Here is a 14,661-nt window from a genome sequence, read left to right as displayed (position 1 = left end):
TATATTTTAGCAGCAAATTTGGCAACATTTCAACAGCAAATTGGACAGCATTACAACAGCAGCAAATACAACATCAAACGGCAGCATTTCAGCAGCAAATACATCATCAAACAACAGCAAACAGCAGCTGCACACAGCAGCAAACAACACCAATTAACAACAGCAAAACAGCACAACATTTCAGCAACAAACAACACCATTTCAGCACCACATAATAGAAACAAAACAACTAAACACATTGTCACATCACATGGTACTTTAACCAAAAGGATAACACTAATTTAACTCAACAACCAAACATCATTCACTGCTTAAGACGGATGGCAGCTGAAGTTTTGCTCCTTGTAGATGTACTAGGAGGTGAAGAAGCCATTGCAGCTGCTCTTTGTCTTGTTATTGGGCTTAAAGTTGGTGTGGAAAGAATAGTAGTGGTGGTCGCTGCATTGTTCTTCGATTTTTGCCTGCACGTCAATGCGCAAGGTAAAGAGAATGCAAGAACGCACCAAGACAAGTATGCAAGCGGCCAACTAAAATGTGTACAAATTACATTACCGTTTCGGTGGAGGAGTTGCATCTCGATCAGCATCGCCGGATATCTCCTTCTCTTTGCATGTCTTTTGCAAATGGCCAAGACCGCCACATCTTTTGCATTTATGTCTCCTACCTCCACCCTCACTGCTATTGAATATCCTCCTAGTTCTTGGACGTCCAGCACTCCTTGTCAGCTTGGGAGGAATCAATTGAAATCCAGGATTCATCTTAGGCTATTGAGATTTGCTCCTAATTGGCATTAGGATTGGCTCATATGCAGCTTTGAGTTTCGCCACTGAGAAGCAATCATTAACATATTGATCTAGCTGCACTCCTCTAGAGAATATGAAATAAAGTGCATGTGTGCAAGGCTTCCCACCAATCTGCCAGCGCCTACACGAGCATTCTTTTTTCTCTAGGTCCACAGTGGGCCTCCATCCATTTCCTGAAATCTCAGCTATGTTGGGTGATGTCCTTGCTTCACCATAGTGTAGTCCTTTGCTTTTTCGATTTAATTCCTTTATGACACTAGGTAGTATGGTACCTTGCAGCCCATCTGCAACCATTTTCCTTCTTTCTCTCATTTGCATCACCATTTCTCTAAGTTTGTCCAAAAGATCCACGATTGGTAGCTGCTTCACCTCCATAATCCAATTATTGAACACTTCCGTCAAGTTATTGCTGACATACTCAACTTTGCATATTGGTGAGAACTTGCTTCTAGTCCATACACGGTTGTGATACTCCTTTAAGTAGGCTATTGCTGCTGGGCTAGCAACACATATCTCTTCCATTAGGGACTCATGCTTCTCAACTTCATAGGTCCAAGCTGCGGGCCACATGTTATCAAGTATAGCTCCCTTGAATTTCTTCTTGACGTTGAGCATGAGATGAACCATGCATTCCCTATGCTCACAGTTCGGGTACACTTCTTTTATGGCACTCTCCAACCCTTTACATGCATCTGTATGGATTGCAAGCCCTTCTGGCTCACCAATGCACAATTTTAATTATTGCATGAACCAGACCCAATTTTCTGTGTTCTCCTTATCAAATATTCCAAATGCAACGGGAAACATCCAACTATGTCCATCAACAGCAATAGCAGCAGCCAGCTGTCCAGTGTATTTCCGAGTGAGAAATGTTGAATCAACTCCCAAATATGGTCTATAGCCTCCCAAAAACCCATCAATGCATGGCTTGAAAGCAAGAAACAACCGATTGAAGAAGTACATTCTCTCACCTTTCTTATTAACAACTGATTTCATGTCTATTTCACATACACTTCCTGGGTTGGCTGCCAACAACTCTGCCTTAAAGTTCCACAACAGTTGAAAATGCTCTTTATATGTACCACTCAATTCCCCTATTGCATGATCTCTCCCTTTCCACACATTGGCATACTGCAATTTCAGATTATATTTCTTTTGCAACTGATCCTTAAGAGCCTTTGCACTAAGTGTGACATCCTCCTTGGCTTTATCAGCAATCCAATCCTTATTTGCCATTCTTCCTTTCTCTTTACCTTTCACTTTCTTGTTACAATTGTTGGAAGTTCCACAAGTATGTGCAAATGGAAGCTTCTTTACCTATATAAACACACAAGATAATTAGGAATAAGTAGTACATAAATATAAAGTTGAAAAAAATTATCATCATACCATGAAAGTATTACAATCCTTTAACTTGGAGGCATGTATTTTCCATGGACAGTCAATATCAGAACAAGAAGCACGAAATCTCTTCGTGTCACTCCATTCTGTGTTAAAAGACCACTCTCCTCTAATTGCTATTTTTCTCAAGGCTAGCTTAAAATCTTTGGAGTTAGGAAAAGTGGCGCCCACAACAATTTGAGGACACTCTTTATCATGGATATGAGTGGGAACCAGAGTGTTAGCAATTAAACCATCAGCATCACCGGGTACATATTGTTCATCATAAGATTATCAACATCAAGTGTTCCCAATGGAACCCTTGCAGCAGCTACCTTCGGCTCAGTTTCATGATGATTTGTAGCCTCCTCTTCATCGTCATTGCCCACAGGCTCATCATCCTCAAACTCCCCATCATATGCTTGTTTAGGCCAAGCAAAGAATGGAGCATGAGGCAGCTCATCATCCATCTCATCAACCTTGGTAGGAACACCTTGATTGCTCTCATTGCTTTGTTGCTTGCTTTCAATTGTGACACGAAACCGAACTGTTTTATCGGGGGACATTTCAAACAATTGTACTATTTCCGATTCACAAATCAAAGGAACAGTACCATCGTTAGCTCTATACCAAATGGTCATTCTCTGATCGGCAGACCACTGGAACTTCTTCTCCACAGCCGTCCTGATCTGTGCCATGGACAAGTCCCGACCAGCCACAAACTCCCATATTTGGTCCTTTCGGTATATTTTCCTGCCATCTAAAATTGTCAAGTACGACCGAACTTCTATTTCGATTGTGAAATCATCCATCAGATCATCACTGAAACATAGAAAAACAACAAATTCTAAATTTGCTGCACGTAGCCGTAACAAAAAGAGATCTCTAACAAAAGAGAAATCGAAGCTACATAGTCACTTGGGGAGATGGGTGACCATTACCTTGTATCTGGAGGTGAAGCTATTGGGAAGCAGTGAGGAACTGCCTGCTGCTGGTCACTGGAGAAAAACAGGGGCGCATCCTCGTGGTGGAGCCCGTCGGCGTCAAGCGCAGTGGCAGGGGCGGCGACGGCGCCCAGTGCAGCGGCAGGGGCGGCGTTGGGGGCGACCTGCGCGGGATTGGGGAAGCCGCGAGCGCGGCCGGCGGCGGTGCGGCGCGGGAGGGGGCGTGTCATTTCGGCGGAGCAGGCGCAGGAGCGATGGCGGGGGGCGCTGCCGCCATGGATCGGAGGTAGGGTTAGGGGGATGAGACGCAGGAGGGGATTTCGTGCGAGAGAGGAGAAGAGAACGCTTGGCCTTTTCTTTTTTCTTTCTTTTTACAGACAACGCTTGGCTTCTTGACGGATTGACTAACGTGGACTCACGGTGGTGGTACTCTGGAATCAAAAAAGTGTATAGTGATGGTATTTTGGAAAGCTTGATTTTTTGAATGGTATTTTGGAGTCTCAGGTTTTCCTTAGTGGTACCGTGTCAATTTTCTCTTTGAGTGGTAAACTCTGGATGTTTTGTTTGAGTGAACCAGCCCCAGTATATCCTATCCTAGGAGCAACAGCCAGGTGGCGGGACGATACGCCGTTTTGTTATAAACTCTGGATGTTTTGTATGAAAAGGATGAGTATCCCAGAAAGTTGAGCGGCGCCAGGTGGCGGGACGATACGCCGTACGAGCGCTCGTGCCCTCCGCACGCGGCGCCTTTTCATCGTGCCACATACGGCCATGCCGTTTTGTCGCCGGCCGGGTTGCCTCTTGTGATTCAAGTAAGCGGTGAAGAAGTGTGATCGATCCGTGTATATCTTGTTTGTAACGCAACCTAAAAATTGAAGTTCATTTGAACAAAATGTTTGAACTAACAAACCTCTAGTTACGCGAAAGCGCCATATAAATAGGATTAGCTTGCATCCCTGTGTTCAAGTCAAATATATGTGTGCTTTCTGTTTACCAGCATCTATAATAGTACTGGCTAGCTGCTGCTTCGTCTATGAACAGCTTACAGTAACAGTAACAGCTCGGTTTATTTGTCAACAGTAAGCATCGTAATGACACCAAACAATGTCGTAGTTAGTTAGCACAAGGTCAAAAAAAACATGAAATAATTCTTCCGATTCTAAATTCTTGTCGGGATTGTAGTACAAATTTAAACCAAAACCACGACAATAATTTAGGATCGGAGCTAGTATGTTTTAACCGACAAATCAAGCTGCCCCCGCCGCATGCAATTTCCTTGCTACTTCTCCAGTACACTTTTCCTGGGGTCATGTGAACCACGTTTTATAGCCGGGCGCACTACTATTACAACAAGATCATTTTTTCACGCCATGCTTAAACCGTTCAGCAACCGAAACTAATCAACGCACTAACATCTTGCCGGCAAAGTAATATTAGCGGGAACTTTCCACTCGTCCTTATTTATTTCCTTTGCAAAGCAATTAAGCTGTTCTTGTTGTTGCTTGGCGACCAAGGCCATGCGGATTGTTAGAATCAAGTCAAACTCTGTGATGGCCACACGATTAATAATACTACTAGTACGTAGTACAATAATAATTTCCTTTCCGGCTTTGTACGTACTGCTTGGAATATTCGACAGAAGCTATTACAGGGTCAAGCTGTGTCTGATTAAAAGGCTTCTAGAAGGAATGGCAGAGCTGACCAAGATCAGATAAAACTAATTTAACCTCGACACTCGTCTCTGTCTGGCAGACAAGCGGTCCAGCGTCAATTGACTGCCTCTTTTCGCGCGTATGGCAAAATGAGGAGTACCAGTATAAGCCCGAGCTGACGTCATGGCATGTGTCATCTTCCCAGTGACGGAGGCAACAGTTCGATTCCGTAATTCGCAGGAGTGCATGGATGCTAAGTTAAACCCATTTCTCGATACATCTTTGTATATGGTCACTTTTCCTTGACGAAATATCCGGTCACTTTCTCATCTGCGAAATATCTTTTTTCTGTTTTGAATCTTTGCCGTTCTCTCCACTTCTGTGTGTTGCAACATGGATTGTCACTTGTCAGTGGAAGCTCCGTTGGTATGTTTCTTACCCCACTCGGTCCTAGTAGTAGCTTGTAAAGATCATTAATCTTTTTCTGCTTTTGTGTTGGTGGAAACCGGTTTGGTATCCCATTTGCCTTTTCCACCTCGATTTCGAGGGACAATATCATTTTCATTTGTCGAACTCAGGTCTTCAAGTTTCTAAATGATGTTGTTCCTACATGATCGAGGCCATATCCTTAGACTTTTGTGCCCCACTATTTTCTTTCTACTTAGCTTCATTTGTCAAACACTACCGGATGGGGCCACCCTTTTAGCAATTCATAAAATTGTAGCTAGCAAGTCAAAGTTTTTTACTTAAATTAAATTAAGTGACAAACTGTTGCATTCAAAACATGCCTTTACTATCTTAGGGTATTTGATTTGTAGAAAAAGTAGAGGAATATATTTTTTGTTTCGTTTGGCAGCACTATTCATCAATTTGATTTAAAGGAATAAAGCAAATAAGAATGAAAAATTTCCATTGGTACTAGTTTTAAAGGAAAACACATAAATTCTACAATCCATTAGGAGTTCATCCTATAATTCTACACTCAATAACGGGCCCTTGATCTTTTCTTTGGTACAAAAGCATCTTAGTTTTTTTTGTAAATGATTCACTTTGATTTCACTGCATTTTTGTTGGAATTTATACTCAAGTATGTAGAACCGTGGTGTTTATAGACTCGGTTTGCAGATATTGAACCATGTTAAACTTATTTTATAATTTACTAAGACAAAATAAACATAAAAGCATAAAAAAGCTGATTATCCTAACAGAAAAAAGATACAAACCTGTTAAAAAAGCTAGATTATCTTAATCCACCACAGTGCCAGACTCAATCTCAGTTCTGTGAGAACCCATTAGTTGGATGATTTGGATTGTGGTTGTACACCATCCACTATGGATCGAACCTTATGATTGATGCTTTGTGTTTCTAATTTATGTGGCTTATCTTTGCGAGTGGCAGGCGACGTACATGTTTGTAGCGAGACATTGGTACCAATGGTGATCTCGTCAATCCAAAGATGCTCGACGAGACCACGACTCGCACGCGTGTGCGTGTTTGCGCCTACAATGTATGCATTTGTGTTATATTCCCTTTTTATAGAAACGGGAACACCGTCTCCGTTTTATTCGTCATCTCATGTCTCCTTTGGTCGATCTTTAGGGCACGCATGAAACAAACAAGAAAAGCGTCAACCTTGAAAACCAGATGCGACGTGACTCTGACTGACGCGGACAGGACCACGACGGGAGCTCAAATCAACGTCACCAGCGATGCACATTTCGTCGATCTTTAGCCAAATCGTTTTTGTTTTCAAAGAAGAACCGGAAATTTGGGTCCGCACTCGCGTTGGCCTCCACAAAATTATTTCGTGCGTGTACCTGTGTCGTCCAATGAAAATAATTGAAAACAAGGCAGCAAGTAGCTTTTTTTTTTGAGAAACAACAAGTAGCTTTTTTTCTTGAGAGAGAAGAAACAACAAGTAGCTAGGAGTACAACAAGTGCTGGGTTTTGGAGTTAGCGGACCGCGGGCTTCTTTTATGCTGCAAGCATGGCCGGCCCGGTCACAGGGTACCTTGTTTTCTGAAGGGTATCCCTCCATGATTTACAATCCGGAACTATGAAATTCCCCGTCTCAAAACAAGAAATGTGAATGTTAAACGTTAGAAGCTGAAAATACCAAGAAATTTTGAGAAAGAACGTTTCCTTAAATCTTTAGGGCAGCAGACATTGGTGGCTCCAAGTATCACACTTCCCTCCACTTTGGTAACACAGAATTATTAACTTGCACCTCAAGTTTCTCCCAAAGCAATCTGCTACACACTAACACACATAGATGTTCCAGATGGAACACAGCAACTCAGTAACTCAATTGTCAACTTACAAACTGTGGCTAACATACATCTTTGGAAAAGAACAAAGCTACGTCTAGGTCAAAACAGCACATTAACAGCCCGGTACTTTGACCCAGGTAACCTGCCAGCAAAACGAGCAAATATCAAAGCCAGCTCCGGTTAGCTTGAGCCTGCGAAGACCGATGCAGAAACTGTGGCTAACATGCATCTTCACATAGGAGAACAAGACCAATGCAGAAAGTTCATATGCCTATTGCCTGCAATAACATCACATACGTGTGCTATTTCTCCACCATCTTCGCTGTGAGCCTGCGAAGCTCTTGAGCATATGAAGCACCACTAGGAAATAGTGCAGCTCAGCTAGCAAGCTTGAAGGCATCAATGAAGAGGCCATATGTGAAGCCCATCTTGAAATTGTTGAGGAGTGCAACAGGGAAGGTGACCTTAGGCCGGCTGTAGTAGAACTTCGTCACATACTCGGTCAGGAGGACGCACACAACTGCCGCTATAACGTCATTCACAGCCAAAGCACCGAATGACAGAGATATTGTCTGCGCAACATAAAAGCCACCCAGCAGTGCAATGCCGCCAAAAAGAGCCCTCCTAGACCCGCTTCTGAAATAGTTTCTTGACAGCTCAGGGATGATTCTGATTATGTCAACTAGCCTTCTACGACCATCATTTCCCTGCAGCGCACGGACCTTGAGAAGCCTGTAAGAGGATTTCCTTGGGAAGTTCCTGTAGCTCGGTGAGAGTACCCTTGTCCCCGCATTCAGCCCATAGTTAGGAAGGCCAATGACAATAGAATTTGAAGCACATGCCATGAGAAAGCACTGTCACCTCCTGATGATTTCCCCCCAACAAAAACAGACATGCAATTAGCTACGTTGTTGCTGCGTCAACAGCAAAAGTTTGCAGAAAACAAGTACGGATAAGTCAAGAAAAGAAAACACACCTACAGGCTATGGCATATCTTAAGAATTTGAAGATGCAAGCTATCGAAAAAAGAAACCGAAAATGTGGATAAATTAAAGAAAAATGCAATGTTTTAAGCTGTCCGTTGCAAACTGATAATTCAGATATGCGGTATGCCCTACTCGGAATAATACCAAGCCATTTCCAACAGCTGAAGACGCCACGACCAGAAGAATGCATTAGCTCTCTAGCAATTCAAGAGTCCAAACCACGGCGGAACACTTGCCGGCTCACACTTTACAGCCACCAAGCATGTAACATGGATATAGTGTATTGTTGGAGTTAGGCAACAATGGTATATGCTACCGTTCACTTCATGCCACACTCACTATAACCTAAATGTCGGTATGTCACGCAATTTCTAGCTGTTCATGCAATGTTGACCAGCTCCAACAGTGCACACCGTTCCCAATCAACAGATCTGGCAAAATGAACTACAGGCAGTAATGAGAACTTCCGAAGGACAGGACAGTGAATTTACAAACACTGAAGCCTGTGAAGGGCACATACCTCGGATCTCATACTACAGCTAAGAGCTAGCACTAAATAACAAGGGAAACACAAATCATGATTCGGCTTTGGAAACTAAGTTCATACCCACCTTGCACGACTCCAATTGGTAGTAGTGATGATTCCACAGGGGGATTGCGTCGAACAGATGGCGCGCGAGGTCCCAACCTCCGTTAAAAATCCAGAGATTTAAAGACACGGGGCAGGCAATTCACTGTCCCAATTGCAGTTCGTGCGGGAGCCTTCGGTGGATCAGGGAAGAAGCCAGAGAGAGCAGGAGGAAACGAAAAGAAAGAAACAGAGAAAAGGAGATGTGAAGAAGAGGCGAGGACGAGAACGAGAGGAAGAAGACCGAGAGATGAGGGAGGTGTGGTGAACTCTGCGGGATTGACCTTTCTTCTCACTGGTACCTGGCCCCACCTCCAGAAGTCCAGAGCTTTGCTTACTGATTGTTTTACCAGAATACCCTCGTCCACTAGGGTTTATCCCCTGTCCATTGCCACCCCCAAAAACCTCCATGGCCGGAGCGCCAAACCCCACCGCCGCCGCCGCCGCCATCATCCGTTCCCACCCTCACCCCGCCCCAGCTGACCCATGATCACCCGCCGCGCGGCGGCTGTAGCCCTACGCGCCTCCCTGCGACGCACCTGCTCTACCCACGCCGCCGACTCCGCCGACCCCCTGCTAGGCCTCGTCGACGCCTCTACTCCGCACCCCGAGCCCCGCCTCTCCCCCGAAGACTTCGCCTTCATTAAAGAGCCCGCCCCTGCTCTCCCCGCCGCCGCCCTCCCACCGCCCGAGGTCATCCTGATCTCCAAGGCGATCCGAGCCTACGGCGCCGACTTCGACGGCAAGGCGGAGCGGTTCCTGCGGCGGTACCGCGAGTTCCTGACTGATTCCGTGGTGGTCGCAGTGCTCAGAGCGGTGCGCTCCCCGGAGCTCTGCGTCAGGTTCTTCCTTTGGGCCGAGCGGCAGGTGGGTTACAGCCACACTGGCGCCTGCTACGACGCGCTCGCCGAGATTTTAGGATTTGAGGACCCCGCCAGGACCGCTGAGAGGCTGCTTAGGGAGATTGGGGAGGATGATCGTGAGGTGCTCCGCAGATTGCTCAATGTGCTGGTGCGGCGATGCTGCCGCCACGGCCTGTGGGACGAGGCCCTGGAGGAGCTTGGGAGGCTGAAGGACTTTGGATACAGACCATCGGCAGTGACCTACAATGCATTGGTGCAGGTGCTCGCCAGCGCGGGGCAGGTGGAAATGGGGTTCCGGGTGCAGAAAGAGATGTCTGCATCGGGGTTTTGCATGGACAGATCAACTATTGGTTACTTTGCACAGGCGCTGTGCAAGGTGGGACGTTGGGCCGATGCACTTAACATGCTAGAGAAGGAGGATTTCAATCTTGACACAGTGTTGTGCACCCAGATGATCAGTGGATTGATGGAGGCCTCCCTTTTCAACGAGGCAATGTCATTTCTTCATAGGATGCGGTGCAACTCGTGTATCCCAAATGTGGTAACATATAGGACACTGCTCTCAGGATTTCTGAAAAAGAAGCAGTTTGGTTGGTGCAAGAGGATCATCAACATGATGATGACAGAGGGTTGCAATCCAAACCCTTCATTGTTTAACTCACTTGTGCATGGTTACTGCAATGCTGGTGATTATGCATATGCATACAAACTGTTCAATAGGATGACTACTTGTGGTAGCCCTCCTGGTTATGTTGCATACAACATATTTATTGGAAGTATTTGTGGTCAAGAAGAATTGCCAAATGCTGAGTTGCTAGATTTGGTGGAGAAAGTTTACGAGGAGATGCTGGCTGCTAGTTGTGTTCTTAATAAGGTTAACACTGCCAATTTTTCTCGGTGCCTTTGTGGTGTGGGCAAATTTGAAAAGGCATTTCAGATATTGAAGGAGATGATGAGGAAAGGTTTTGTTCCTGATACAAGCACATACACTAAGGTGATCACTTTCCTGTGTCAGGCTAAGAAGGTAGAAAAATCTTTCCTTTTATTTCAAGAGATGAAGAGGGCAGGTGTTAATCCTGATGTGTACACATACACAATTTTGATCGATAGTTTTTGTAAGGCTGGTCTCATTGAACAAGCCCGCAGCTGGTTTGATGAGATGAGAAGTGTGGGCTGCTCTCCAAATGTCGTAACATATACTGCATTGCTTCATGCTTACTTGAAATCTAAGCAGCTCATTCAGGCTCATGACATTTTTCACAGAATGGTTGATGCTGCCTGTTATCCAAATGCCGTCACATATAGTGCACTAATTGATGGTCTCTGTAAGGCAGGTGAAATCCAAAAGGCTTGTGAAGTCTATGAGAAGTTAATAGGAACTTCTGGGAATGTAGAATCTGATTTCTACTTTGAAGGGAACGACACATGCACCATTGCTCCAAATGTTGTCACCTATGGTGCACTCATAGATGGTTTGTGCAAAGCTCAGAAGGTGTCTGATGCTCATGAGTTGTTAGATGCTATGTTAGCAGCTGGCTGTGAGCCCAACCAGATTGTATATGATGCTCTGATCGATGGTTTTTGCAAAATTGGAAAAATTGATAATGCTCAGGAGGTATTTCTGCGGATGACTAAGTGTGGCTACTTGCCTAGTGTGCACACATACACCTCCTTGATTGACCGTATGTTCAAGGATGGACGACTTGATCTTGCTATGAAAGTATTGTCTGAAATGTTAAATGATTCCTGTAATCCTAACGTCGTTACTTACACAGCTATGATTGATGGGCTCTCTAAAGTAGGTGAAATTGAGAAGGCTCTAAACCTGCTGTCGTTAATGGAAGAGAAGGGGTGCAGTCCAAATGTTGTAACTTACACCGCTCTGATAGATGGACTAGGAAAAACTGGTAAAGCTGATGCAAGTCTCAAGCTTTTTAAGCAAATGAATTCAAAAGGATGTGCTCCAAATTATGTTACATACAGGGTACTGATAAACCATTGCTGTGCTGCTGGCCTTTTGGACGAGGCACATTTACTGCTTGATGAGATGAAGCATACCCACTGGCCAAAGCATTTGCAAGGATACCACTGTGCAGTTCAGGGTTTCAGCAAGAAGTTTATTGCTTCTCTTGGTTTGTTGGAGGAGATGGAATCACATGAAACAGTACCTATAGCTCCTGTTTATGGAATGCTCATTGATAGTTTTTCCAAGGCTGGTAGACTGGAGACAGCCTTGGAATTGCACAAAGAGCTGGTGGAAGTCTCATCATCCCTAAATATGACCAGCACGGGCATGTACGCCTCACTAATACAGGCACTTTGTTTAGCATCTCAAGTTGAAGAAGCATTCACATTATATACTGAAATGACGAGGAAAGGCATTGTGCCAGATTTAATTGTCTTTGTTTCCCTCGTAAAGGGACTGATTGAAGTGAATAAGTGGGATGAAGCGCTCCAGTTGTGTTATGGCAGGTGCCATGAGGTCAGTCCATTTCTCGCCTACACCCTGAAGATGTCTTATTATAGATGAACTATTGTCAGCCCCTGATATCTGTCACTAATAATCCTCTGCTTATATAGCTTTCTTTGTAAAAACAACATGTCTGTTTATGCAGCATATTTGGGCACAATTATACTGCTAGTTTTAGCTCACTCTCAAATTATATATCCAAAAAGAAGAGCACCTCTAACATAATATGCTGTATAAAATCATCTACAATTTAGTTTCATACATTTTACACCTCCAAGTGGATAGGATGGTTCACTAGTGTGTGATATACAGTGTAGGCCCCTTTTAATTTCACTGCTGTTAGACACCAATTTAATTTTCAGGATGAGTTCTATCCAATTCTAGGTTTCCTGTGTAGTTTTGTCTTCATTGTTTAGGTGATTTTATTCTTAACTATATACTAATGTTCTATATTGGACCAGGGTGTGAACTGGCAAGACAACAAATCCTTTGATGGAGGGTAGAGCTGAATTGCAACGTCCCATTTTTCCCTAAGGAGTTATCCAGAGACAAAAATGTGCAACTCATGGATGACTGAAGAAAGACAGCACCCAGAACAAGGAGTAGCACTGCAGAAAGATCGGATTGATTCTTAAGCTGCACTATATGACGTATGTGGGTGCTGAAGGCTATGGTGATGATTGAAAGCCTTCAGGATACAGCATGCAGTCAAATTGCGCCTATGTAAGCAGAACTTTATTTTGTCAGTAGTTGCACTGGCACCTAATTTAGGTTGGCAGCTGCCTAGCTGCATATAATGTGACATTACATAATGCAAACTCTAACCCATTTCAATGATTGAAGTTATCATCACAAGATCTCATCTTTGTTTTGTATTCCCATTAACCAAATTAATTTCTGACCCTTCTATTCCCTTTCTTTTTTAGGGGTGGCTGGTTCATCTTCTGATGGACAAATGAATATAGGTGGTTGTCAAGACTAGTCTTTGTATATACAAAAAGGTGGTGATGGTTATGGCGAAGTCTTACTATGCGGTGAAGATAATTTGAAAGTTTCATAACCCTTTACTCAGTCAAGGATATATCATATCTACCCTTCCAGGTCCTTCAATATTTGCTCTAGTGATAGAGCTCAAGTTGTTTTGTAATCATAAGACCGTACTCAAATATCTTTCATCCTTTTGTTCCAGAGCAATTTGTGTGGTGTATTGCTTTGATATGTTTTAACTGTAAATATCCACCAGCTTCTATCATAGTGTAACATTTCACCTGTTTTCCTTAAAGCGTCAAAATTTTGGCCTCTTCTTCTCTTTTGGCATTTTGGAACATTTATGTCCTCATTGATGTCAGCATGTTTCAGATGTTAAGTCCTGTTTCATTTTTTTCTTTCCATATGGAGAAAATATCCTTGCAACGAGTTGTGTTAAGACCTTTGCACCAAAAATGCCTTGCCTTGCTGTTTCACTCTAGGAACTTAGCATATTTTTACTGGGTTGCTATGGTTGCAGAAGACCTCAGTTAGATTTGTGGGTGTGCACTATGAATGGATGCATCATACATTTGAAGGCCCAAACCATGCCAAACTAACATGGTTTCAACTGATGTTTAGAAGTCTGTATAAATTATTTACTCGAGTAATATGCTTGTTTGTTTTGTACATGCACATGAATATATCCTAGGGCGCGACTAACGCGCGGCCGTGCTACCTTTTTCGTGCGTCGCACGAACGTTATCTGCGCGAACGTGCCCGCGAAGCATCAATTTGACCGACCGTGCGCTAGCTTTCTTCTTTTGCGCGACGTGTGCGCGAGCGCGCGGATGCGCTCGAGCGCGAGACGTACGCGGCGTCGCGGCCCATCGGCCCAGAACCAACAGGTCCCCCCGAGCGCGAGCGCGAGATTGACCCAGCCCACCTACCGAAGTTACCATGCCCAGGCCACGGAAACTGCTTCTTCTTCTCTGAGCAAAAACCCTCCCCCCACCTAAACCTCCGCCCACTTTTGACGGCAACAATGGCGATCAAGGCAAAAACCACATGAAATCCAGAGAAGAACCCATTCCCTGCTACGGAAAACACCAGATCTGCACCCTACATGGACAAAGGAGAGGCGCAGGTATTGCTGTTTCCCTATGAAGCGACTGCCCCCGTACAGGGTTCGATCTTTGTGTTTATTTGTGCTAGTTTCTAAATCGACTCACTAGCACACACAGTTTCAAGATGTAATACCAAGATACAAATGTCAAAAATACTTTATTACATCATATCATCCAGAATTAATTGTACTTACAAACTTGCATGACCTCTTGGGCCAACATAAACAAATACTGTTTCATCTCATCAAAATAAATGTTTAAAAACTTGCAGCGGAAAGGCAGAGCAAATGGGCCACAACTACTCCTACAGGAGAGAGCATGTTGGAATGTAAGCACATGACCCAAACGAACCTCACTCTTCGTCAGATTCACCTGCATTATTAATTGCAGCCACTACGTGGTCAATACATTGAATGTATTGGCAAGTTCACCTGAAAGTTATAACAAATCCTAACAAGTATATGCAATTGAGGTGAATCCATTGCATATACTTGTTAGGACGTGGTAGCAAAACATAGTTTATCTTACTACAATTGAATGTTACATTATTGTTAAGTAATGGACACCGGGT

General features: G+C 44.0%; 3 protein-coding genes across 3 annotated transcripts; 1 reads left to right on the top strand and 2 right to left on the bottom strand.

Annotated features, from left to right (window-relative positions):
* Positions 1–1,047: 1,047 nt before the first annotated feature.
* LOC104581390 lies at positions 1,048–3,357 on the bottom strand. The gene is made up of 3 exons (XM_010228877.2): positions 3,125–3,357; positions 2,519–3,005; positions 1,048–2,120 (listed from the first exon to the last, which is right to left on the bottom strand). Exons 1-3 carry the CDS (start codon positions 3,355–3,357, stop codon positions 1,542–1,544), a joined length of 1,299 nt encoding a protein of 432 aa, XP_010227179.1. The 3' UTR covers positions 1,048–1,541.
* A 3,546-nt stretch (positions 3,358–6,903) lies between these two features.
* LOC100833538 (uncharacterized protein ycf20) lies at positions 6,904–8,934 on the bottom strand. Its single transcript, XM_003579975.3, has 2 exons — positions 8,648–8,934; positions 6,904–7,914 (listed from the first exon to the last, which is right to left on the bottom strand). The coding sequence occupies exon 2, from the start codon at positions 7,893–7,895 to the stop codon at positions 7,428–7,430; it is 468 nt and encodes a 155-aa protein (XP_003580023.1). The 5' UTR covers positions 7,896–7,914; positions 8,648–8,934; the 3' UTR covers positions 6,904–7,427.
* A 93-nt stretch (positions 8,935–9,027) lies between these two features.
* LOC100833227 (pentatricopeptide repeat-containing protein At1g06710, mitochondrial) lies at positions 9,028–13,363 on the top strand. Its single transcript, XM_003579974.4, has 3 exons — positions 9,028–12,009; positions 12,459–12,720; positions 12,924–13,363. Exons 1-2 carry the CDS (start codon positions 9,151–9,153, stop codon positions 12,498–12,500), a joined length of 2,901 nt encoding a protein of 966 aa, XP_003580022.1. The 5' UTR covers positions 9,028–9,150; the 3' UTR covers positions 12,501–12,720; positions 12,924–13,363.
* Positions 13,364–14,661: the final 1,298 nt, after the last annotated feature.

This window comes from Brachypodium distachyon, chromosome 5, assembly GCF_000005505.3.
Source record: "Brachypodium distachyon strain Bd21 chromosome 5, Brachypodium_distachyon_v3.0, whole genome shotgun sequence".
In the NCBI taxonomy this organism is placed as follows: Eukaryota; Viridiplantae; Streptophyta; class Magnoliopsida; order Poales; family Poaceae; genus Brachypodium; species Brachypodium distachyon.
This window is presented reverse-complemented; position numbering and strand designations above follow the sequence as displayed.

What these genes read in the sequence shown, in the direction of transcription:
- LOC100833227 (XM_003579974.4), top strand. Translation starts at nt 9,151, where the DNA reads ATGATCACCCGCCGCGCGGCGGCTGTAGCCCTACGCGCCTCCCTGCGA. An exon ending in GTTATGGCAGGTGCCATGAG is followed by an intron (nt 12,010 to 12,458) that starts GTCAGTCCATTT and finishes ATATTGGACCAG; the next exon opens with GGTGTGAACTGGCAAGACAA.
- LOC104581390 (XM_010228877.2), bottom strand. Translation starts at nt 3,357, where the DNA reads ATGACACGCCCCCTCCCGCGCCGCACCGCCGCCGGCCGCGCTCGCGGC. An exon ending in GCTTCACCTCCAGATACAAG is followed by an intron (nt 3,006 to 3,124) that starts GTAATGGTCACC and finishes TCTATGTTTCAG; the next exon opens with TGATGATCTGATGGATGATT. An exon ending in ATCATGAAACTGAGCCGAAG is followed by an intron (nt 2,121 to 2,518) that starts GTAGCTGCTGCA and finishes GTGTTTATATAG; the next exon opens with GTAAAGAAGCTTCCATTTGC.
- LOC100833538 (XM_003579975.3), bottom strand. Translation starts at nt 7,895, where the DNA reads ATGGCATGTGCTTCAAATTCTATTGTCATTGGCCTTCCTAACTATGGG.